We start from the raw sequence: 9714 nt of genomic DNA, 5'->3' as shown, positions 1-9714 counted from the left end.
AATCACAAGCATCACCACTTGTTGCAGGCATTTTCTTTATGAGATCATCATGAAACTGCCTTGCCTTTTCACATATTATTGACTGCGTAACACTATCTCCTGCTAACTGTTTTTCGGTAATCCACACCAACAATAACCTCTCCACTTCTTCGAGGATTTGTGATCTCTTTTTTGTCGGCATATCTACCCCTTTTGCAACAACAGCACACTATTTCCTTTCCTTTCGCCACGATAGAAGTGATGGTTGAATGGGGTTTGCCATACATCCAGGCAAGCTTTGTAACACGCACTCCACTCTCATATTTTTCAAAAATTTCCTTCTTGAATTCAATTGTGTTCCTCACTTTATTTACCAAAGGGCTTGCACTAGCTTTCCTTGGGCCCATGGTGACTTATTTAGCAGTTGCAATCACTAAAAACAATGGATTATTACGTATGAACCCGCGGGGTGATGGTCACGTGTTGGTAAACAATGGCACACTGAGCGTGAATGGTGTGGGAGACTGGCTTTGTGTGTGCGGTGACGGGCAGACGGGTACCGGATGGTCGCTGAATCATGAGTCTAATCACAAACTGCAAGGCCAAATTTTGCCAAAAAATCTTGCTGAAAGTCAGATTTCACGAAAGTCAATGCCGCCAAAACTCGAGGGTCCACTGTATATATATCTCATACAGAGCACAGCAACATAATAAAGAGAGATGAAAGAGGCCAACCTGGTAGGCAAGCTGGATCTTCTGTTTGACCTTCTAGGGACATCTTTTGTTGGGTCTTCATCAGGTAGTGATTCCACTTTAACTGTGCCTGTTGCTGCATCTTCTTCAATTGCTGGTTTAGGAGGTCTCTGGGAAGCAAGTACAATAGTCACTATGAGAAAATTATTTCATCAGCTAAATTAGTTTTGAAAGCCAGCAAATGTTACTTAAATACAAGGCAAGTGACCGAGAATACAAGACTTTACCAGAGAAAGACAATACAGTAATTAAAAGACACAAAGGTATATAGACTTTCGAGGGAAATTATTAGGTGCCTTTCTTAACCCTTTGAATGGTTGTCACATAGATCTCGACAGTATAAGGGTTTATGTTCTCTGAATATTCCACATTTAATTCAGAGATGAGTCAGTAATTGTAATATTTCTAAAATTTACTTAATCCTCAAAATACAAGTAGAATAATACTAAAATATAATACCTTTAGTGTTACCTACAAATTTTCTTGCATATGCTATAGAAGTGGCCTTCAAATTATGCACTAGATTAGGTTCATAGTAGGTGTACTAAGCTTTAAGGGCATCATCATTTAAAAAAAAAAAAAATACAATGGCTGAATTACCTGGAGTTTACCTGGAGGTTTCCTTGGAGACCAAGGTTTTCCATGTTTGGTCTCCATGGGAATCTTTTTTCCAAGGCTTCCATTGGTAGGTCTCAGCTGATTTTACAACCTCACTTCCAAGCCATCAACACTTAATTCCATACAATAACCTTCAACACATTTTGTGGGCCCACTGTCAACACTGTTGTGAACCCCACTAACTGCACAGTGCACTTAGAAAATTAACAATGGAAGTGGGAAGCTGCAAAATACTGAATTTGTATAAAGTGTACCCAAATAAAGCAAAGGTAACCTGTACCCACAGCTCATAATACCGTTTATTTTAATGTCCAATCTGTTCGAATAATGCAGGAGATGAAGTCTTACAAATAAAAAACACATACTATGAACCTGTGATAAGTAAACCCTGTTTTACACAGTAAAATAAGAATTTGGTTCTAGATTCCTTGGGATCCCTCACCCAAACTTAACACAGTATTCCCAAATCTAGCTCACTAAGACCCAATTACCTCTCCTTTTTTAGGCCTCCCTCTTTTCTTCTTGATGATGGGTTGGCCTTCAACAGCTATACTCATAGGGTGGTTCTCACCATACACTTTATATACTTCGCTACCTGAAAATGTATTAAATCCAAATAAATAAGCAGTATTAGTAATAAGTATCATCTTAGTAACATGTACATGAAGGCTCCCTGTTTACAAAAATAAGATTCAGTACTTTTATTTCCCAAGAAAGTATATTAAAGTTATACCAATAAGATATCAGTAACTAATAAATCTTACAAGGAAAAAATCATACTTCTGCATAACATTTTAGGCAGTCCTAAGCTAGGACTAATATTAACAGTATAACCATATAAAATATATATATGTACATGTATTGGGCATTGTATGTAAAATTACTGTATATAATATTCTATGTAATAAAAATTTTAGTGAAAATTTTAGTCAAAAACTGGAGATATGACTAAATTAAAAAAAGATCTAAAAGTATAATGGTAATTTAAGGAGTTACACAATACTAAAATTTGTTTTATAGAAATACATTAAGCACACAAAATGTTCTTTTAATTTTAAGAAGTAATGCCTTTTTAATTCATCTGGCCAGTTATCCCAATTTCTGACCTCTTTATTGGAATCAAGTTTCTATAAAGGTTCAGTTAAACATGAAGAATATCAGAGGTACAAGATTTGTTTCGAGTGTGAACCTGTGTTTTATTACCCTTTTCCAGGTAATCTCTTAGGTCAGCATGGCAAATTTTGGAAAATATAACTACAGTTTTTAATTATCTCATTTTTTAATGAACTAGATATGAGCATGAAACTTTAATTTACTATCTATGAGTAGGCTTAGAAACTTATTCTCATCCCTTTTTCTCTACTTTAGATTTGTTATTTTTTTTGTCTGATTATGAACATACGTAGTTTATTCCCAAAAGCTATATACATTAGAATGTTTTTTCTATATGAAGCATGAATTATTTGCTATCATCCAGATGTAGATTTTTAATCTCATTATTATAGTGTTGCAAGTCAGGAGATCAGAGAAGAAGACATAGGTTGTGTCATTAGATCTCTCTCCTCTGGCAGTCTTAAGACTTCATTTTGGCTAGCAGTTCAACTGTTCAACAAGCAGCTGGTGTGCAAATTGGCCTGATGTTATGATGTGTTATCCTTGCCACCTCCAGCCTTCCTCTATTGGCCTACTGGGACTATAAGAATCTATCTGCTTTATGCAGATATTCAGGCTCCCACACCTTCCTAAGCCCCAGTCCTGCAAAGGCCTTTCTCTGCATGTCATTTCCTGGGTCCCTTGATTCTGCTCAAGGGCTGATTGAGGAGTCCTCTTCATGGGCATCTGGCCAGCAACTCCCTGTTGTAGGCTGCAAGTAATCAAGAGATCATGGAAGGGCAGCTTAACACCTGCCACCTTGAGCTGCTAAGACCCTTTTGCTTGTTCCAAAATGGATAATGTTTGTCATTCCATGGGAACCCTTTGTTGTTATCCATGGTCTTTCTTAAAGTTTCAATTCATTATGGTTTACACCACTGTTTTTCCTTCCACAAGATAGAGTGAAGCAATAGTTGAGGCTGTGCCTTTCATGTTCTTGGCAGCTTCCCTTGCATTTGTTGGCCTCTTGTTTATAGACTCCATGCTTGGGCATGTTCATTTTTGCTTCTGATGATATTCTGGTAGTAATCTCGACTTCTCTTTCCATGTTGAAACTCTACAGGTTTCACTCACTCTTGACTTCATAATGCTTTGGAATATACAGAAAATAAAGAACAAAAAGGCACAATTCCATGACTGGAACAGTACACAAATAACCCGCACATAAGAGAAAAACTTATGATGATGTTTTAGTCCAACTTGGACCATTAACTACTCAATGGTCCAGGTCGAATCCAAACATCATCTCACGTTTCTTTCTGCTATGTGCACGTTATTTGTATACAGAAATTATTCCAGATTTAATATGTAATTTGTGAGGTTGTAATAAAAAAATATACTTAATTTTAAGAAGAAAAGCAAAGAAAAAACTCAAGAGGGAAAGAATTTAATATTTAAATCACTTACCTTTAGCCAAGTCATCCATTGGTATATCAGGAGACTTCCCTTGTATATTGATGAGAGCTGCTTGCAAGGTGTCTGTTGTCATCTTGGACTGTAATATAAAATACTAAATTATATAGTAATAATTGGTTTACGATCTTCATGGGGAAGTGGAAAAGAATTCTTCCTCTGTAAGCCAAGCATGTTGTATGAGGTGACTAAAATGCCGGGAGCAAGGGGCTAGTAACCCTTTCTCCTGTATAAATTACTAAATTTAAAAAGAAAACCTTAAGTTTTATTTTTAGGTCACCCTGCCTTGGTGGGATATGGCTGGTTTGTTGAATAAAAAAAACTAGTTTATGAATATATCACAATAAAAAATAAGATTAAAAATTCTTAGTGCTAGCATAATCATATTAACATTGCAGACAGTTTACAATACCTGTATAATGCAATACAATTTAAGATTTAAATATAATAAATAGTAATTTTTCAGAAATTTTCTACAATAAAAAAAAATGCAAAATATAACAATAAAAAATGATTAATAAGAATCAGGTAGACTGTATATTCATAAGCTCATTCAAATATTAATGCAGATTGTTTCTGTAGGTAAGAACAAAATATTTTCAATTTAATTTTGAATTCACCCATTGTATTTATGTACAGTTTATAGCTTCATTTCATAACTACTCAAACTTTTTAGTCCTCATTTTAGCATAGAACTTTTCTAGGGATTCAAATGTACACGAGTAAAAGCAAAGGATAAAAAGCTTACAAAACAGATACCTGCAGCAGTGCTCGCAGTCGCTGCTGTCCCTCCACCATACGATCGATGAGATCGACAGTAGCAGCCACTCCGATGTGACATCGTTCACAGATGCGTACTGGTAATTGCCCATCATCAACAACCTGAAGATTAAAGCTATCTGATTAACTTGTAAATTCATACCAGATCAATGCACAGGTGAGAATGGGTAATTATAAATGAACCCAAAAATTCTTAAGCCAATGCAGAACTGAAATACAGTAGAACCCCTGTACCCACGGATTCAGTTTCTGCTGCTTCAATTATCCAGGGTTTACTGTGGTCCAAAAATAACTCTTAATTTTGCTTAATAATGACACCAAAGCACAAAAGTAGTGAGGGTTGCAATTCAAAGCCTAAGAGAAACCATGAAGTGCTTCCCATCAATGAAAAATTCATAATTCTCCACTTATTCTGCATAAATTATTAATTACACTTTATCATAGGTATGTACACATGCAATGGAAAAAATTACTTATAAATAGGGTTCGCTACTATCCACAGTTTCAGATATTCGTGGATACAGGGGGACTCCACTGTAGTATAGGCATAGTTTGTCCTAATTCATCATTTATTTCTCTACAGGGTTACACAGAGGTAATGCTAGTTCTTGGGCTGCCCTTCAACAGAGGCAATACATAATCTAGTCCATGATGACTTGTCAAACATTATTATTATTATGTATAATCAAAATAAAGAGCTAATTGTCAAACAGCAACACTACTAACATATGCAACTTCTCTTCGGTATTTCCCAAAAACAGTGTCATCAGCAAAAAAAGGACCTGTCACAACTCCTTTGTCTTTTTTGTCTTTCTATCCAACACCTTTTCCCAACTGACAAACATTCACTTCTCTTACAACCCCATCTATAAATGTACATCTTACTACTTAACTGTGCAGAAGTCTGGTGTTGTATAGCTTTGGCTATAATAACAATCAATCATCAATGATGAAAAAGACACTGACCAACAAAGGTTTCAAATCACATTTAAAAATATTTCTAACTAATTTTGCAAAACTGAATTCAAATTTGAACTTAGTTTTGTTCCAGCACGTAAAGCTTCTGAGAAACAGAACCCAATGGGGAATGATTTCACCAAGGTACAGCTGTCATGGAGAAGAAATACGAGGGAAATCTGATGACCACTATGATGACTGACTACTGCTGGACACAGGTACGGAAGAGCCATGGTGAATACCAGTGAAAAAACTTTAAAATGATGCAAGTTTATTCAGGTACAGGTACACAAATACAGTTACATAAATTATCATATATAGCAGCATATGTGTAGATTATATAGGATAACCCCCAAAAAATTAAGACAAAGTGACTTATTCCCATTGGGGTCCTTGTATGTATGCTTGTATGGAAATTTCTCCTACTGTTATGCAAATATATATATAGCAAATTTACAATAAAGAGAATAAATTTTAAGTCATTGCATGTACCATACTTAATACATATGTATACAGTGGAACCCTGGGTTTCATCCAGTGTGGATATCATACAAATTAGATTTTGACCGCTTTTTTGGGCGTAATTTTACCCCGGGTTTCGTACCTCCCCTTGGAAATTATCTGTATCAGATGCATCTGCCCACCCGGGACACGGCCGCTCACATGTACATGACTCAGTCTGCCTGTCACTTGTTCTGTGAGCAATACTCTGCGTGTTCATCTGAAACATTTCGTAATAAACCATTGTTTTTTGTGCTTGTCTATTGAATGTAACTGTGAAATAAGCCACCATGGGGACAAAGGAAAGTTCCTAGTGCCAGCCCTTTGGTAAAGAAGGCGAGATTTTTTTGTGTGACAGGGGTCCAGTGACTCAAGCTGGTCCTAGTGCCAATAAAAGACAAAGAAGGGAAGTAACTCTAGATAGGGCTTTGATACTTAGTCCTTATGGAGGGGATTCCCCTTCCAAATAATAACCTCTCCTCCCTCTCCCCTCCCCGCCTTCTTCCATACGCCAATAAAGGTATGTAATAGAGATTTAAATGTTCATTTATCCATTAAAATGAGTCATTTATATTTATTTCTATGGCTATTCTCTATAAAATGTATTTTTTGTTAATATTTTTGGGTATCAGGAACAGATTAATTGGATTTACACTATTTCTTATGGGAGATATTACTTTGGTTTTCGTCCATTTCGAATTTTGACCAACCCTCTGTGATAGCACAGCAATCACTGACGAGTACACAACAATTATTAGTGAATGCACATCAATGACAACAATCTTCAGTGACTAACAATCATCAATGACTGCACAACAATCATTACTGTACAACAATCATCAATGACTACAACAATGACTGCACAACAGTCATCAGTGACTGCACAACAGTCATCAGTGACTGCACAACAGTCATCAGTGACTGCACAACAGTCATCAGTGACTGCACAAGTCATCAGTGACTGCACAACAGTCATCAATGACTGCACAGCAATTGTCAGTTACTGTACAACAATTATCAATGTACAGCAATCAATGACTATACAGCAATCATTGTACAGTAATCAATGTTCAGCAATGACTGCAAATCAATAACTGCACATCAATGACTGTACAACAATCATTAATGACTGCACAACAATCATCAATGACTGCATAATCACCAATGTCTACAACAATCATCAATGTACAGTAGCCATCAATGACTGTACAGCAATCTTAAAAGACTCTACAGCAATCAATGACTACAGCAATCACCAATGACTGCACATTATCAATGACTATATAACAATTACCAATGAGTATACATTATTATACTAAAAAATAAGCGCTAAACGTACAAGGGACATACAGAGCAGCCCAGTAACTGTACAACAATCACCATGACTGCAATCATCAATGATTTTACAAGTCACCAACTGTACAACAATCACCAATGACTGCACAACAACCATCAATGACCATACAAGTCACCAATGACTGTACGACAATCACCAATGACTGTACAATCACCAGTGACTACAATCACCAATGACTGTACAATCACCAATGACTGTACAATCACCAATGACTGTACAATCACCAATGACTACAATCATCAATGGCTGTACGACAATCACCAATGACTGTACAATCACCAATGACTGTACAATCACCAATGACTACAATCACCAATGGCTGTACGACAATCACCAATGACTGTACAATCACCAATGGCTACAGAATTCGTAAATAACCTTATAATTCATCAATGACTAAAACATTCATAATATCTTTATTTACTACAAGTACATGTACAAGGTATACAGGCCTAGCTGACATCACTGACATACTATCATACAGAAAGCCAAATGTTATGCAGAAAGTTTTGGGCAAATCAGGTCAGTTTTGTCCCATAATGCGACCCACACCAGTCGACTAACACCCAGGTACCCATTTAACATAGACAACTGGTGTAAGGAAACACGCCCAATGTTTCTACCCTCACCGGGAATCAAACCCGGACCTCGTCGTGTGAAGCGAGAGCTTTTGCCACCAGGCCACGGGGCACCATTACCTATTGTACTCATGATTAACTATACTACAACATTCATCAATGATTATAAATTATTTTACAGCATTTATCAATGGTTTTATATACATCAATGATTGTACGGTATTCACCAATCCATACAAATCAATAATAATAATATAATAGTAATATTGCTGTAAATTAATAATATAAATAACTAATAATAAAAGTGAATAAAAGAATGAATAATAATAATAATAATAATAATAATAATAATAATAATAATACTCAGTTACAATTGTAACAATGTTTATAGTAATAACGGTAATAAAATAATATGCGACAATATTAATAAAATAATAATAGTAATACTACTAGTAATCGTAGTAATAACGCAAGTAGTAATAATGATGGTAACGGTAATATTACTATTACTACTACTAATAATAAAATAACTAATAGCACTATTAATAATGTTAATATTAATGTTAATACTAATAATACAATAACTAATTCTAATAATACTAATACTTATAACAATAGTAATTCTAATACTAATACTTATAACAATAGTAATTCTAACAATACTAATACTTATAATTAACAATATTACTATTACTAACAATAATTCGACTACTACTACTACTAATAATAGTATTATTATTATTATTATTATTATTATTATTATTATTATTATTAGATATTAATAATACTAAAGCTGAATATTAAATGGCTTCAATATAAAGGCAGACACTTGCAAGACAATAACAACAGTCGCCATTTTCACACTCAAACCTTCAATGTTGGTGGAAATACCACGGAAAACGCCCCCAAATATAAAATAATTAAGATTAAGATTAATGCGGCTCACAGACGACCTGGCGGGTGCTCCACAAATGGCCATGAATTAAATTAATAAAAGAGTAATGACTGATTTGACTCCGACCCTGACTTGGTTGATCAACCGAGAACCTAGAGGGAGGAGGAGAGGCGGAGGCCCGGCCATCACGGCTCTCACCTTGATCGGCAGATATTTGTTGATGAGGATGGCCAGGGCGCCCTTCTCCTCGCTGTCGTCGAAGATGGTGAAGCCTTCTTCGGCCTCAGTGGCGCAGAGGCGGCAGAAGGAGGACTCTGCGAGGAGGGAACCCATGTTGGTTGTGCAGCTGCTCGTTCTATTAGCAACCTCCAGGACGACCCGCTCTCTCCCCCTCCCCGTCCCTTCCACCCCTCCAACTCCACATAACCCGCCACATTTAAGATTGTTTTTTTAACCATTATCACTGATTAAAGACACACGCAGCAATGGGAAACTTGAATTAAGCTTCCAATTGCCGCTTGTGTCTTTATCAACTACAACGTGTCGGTAGACCACAATGGAAGTTAGCCACTATGTCAGACTTTTTGGGGTTATCCTATGTATGACTTGTGGGATTACCGGTAATTTACACTATTATAATAGTGCTTAGTGTGTACCTGTGCCTAATTACTCGTAAACTTACTGTTTGCTATTATAGAGATATGATGCCTCCTGTCGGAATTGTTTGCATA

General features: G+C 36.0%; 1 protein-coding gene across 1 annotated transcript; it reads right to left on the bottom strand.

Annotated features, from left to right (window-relative positions):
• Positions 1-714: 714 nt before the first annotated feature.
• Positions 715-9350, bottom strand: LOC128692259 (uncharacterized; the record flags this gene model as incomplete). The annotated part of the gene is given in 5 exon segments (XM_070081811.1): positions 715-842; positions 1842-1945; positions 3910-4012; positions 4675-4797; positions 9182-9350. Coding segments are annotated over 5 exon segments (593 nt in total), but the record flags the coding sequence as incomplete, so codon positions are not given.
• Between the last annotated feature and the right edge of the window lie 364 nt (positions 9351-9714).

The sequence above is a fragment of the Cherax quadricarinatus genome, unplaced genomic scaffold (genome assembly GCF_038502225.1).
Source record: "Cherax quadricarinatus isolate ZL_2023a unplaced genomic scaffold, ASM3850222v1 Contig4343, whole genome shotgun sequence".
In the NCBI taxonomy this organism is placed as follows: Eukaryota; Metazoa; Arthropoda; class Malacostraca; order Decapoda; family Parastacidae; genus Cherax; species Cherax quadricarinatus.
The sequence above is the reverse complement of the archived record's forward strand: the minus strand, read 5'-3'. Positions and strand labels throughout refer to the sequence as shown.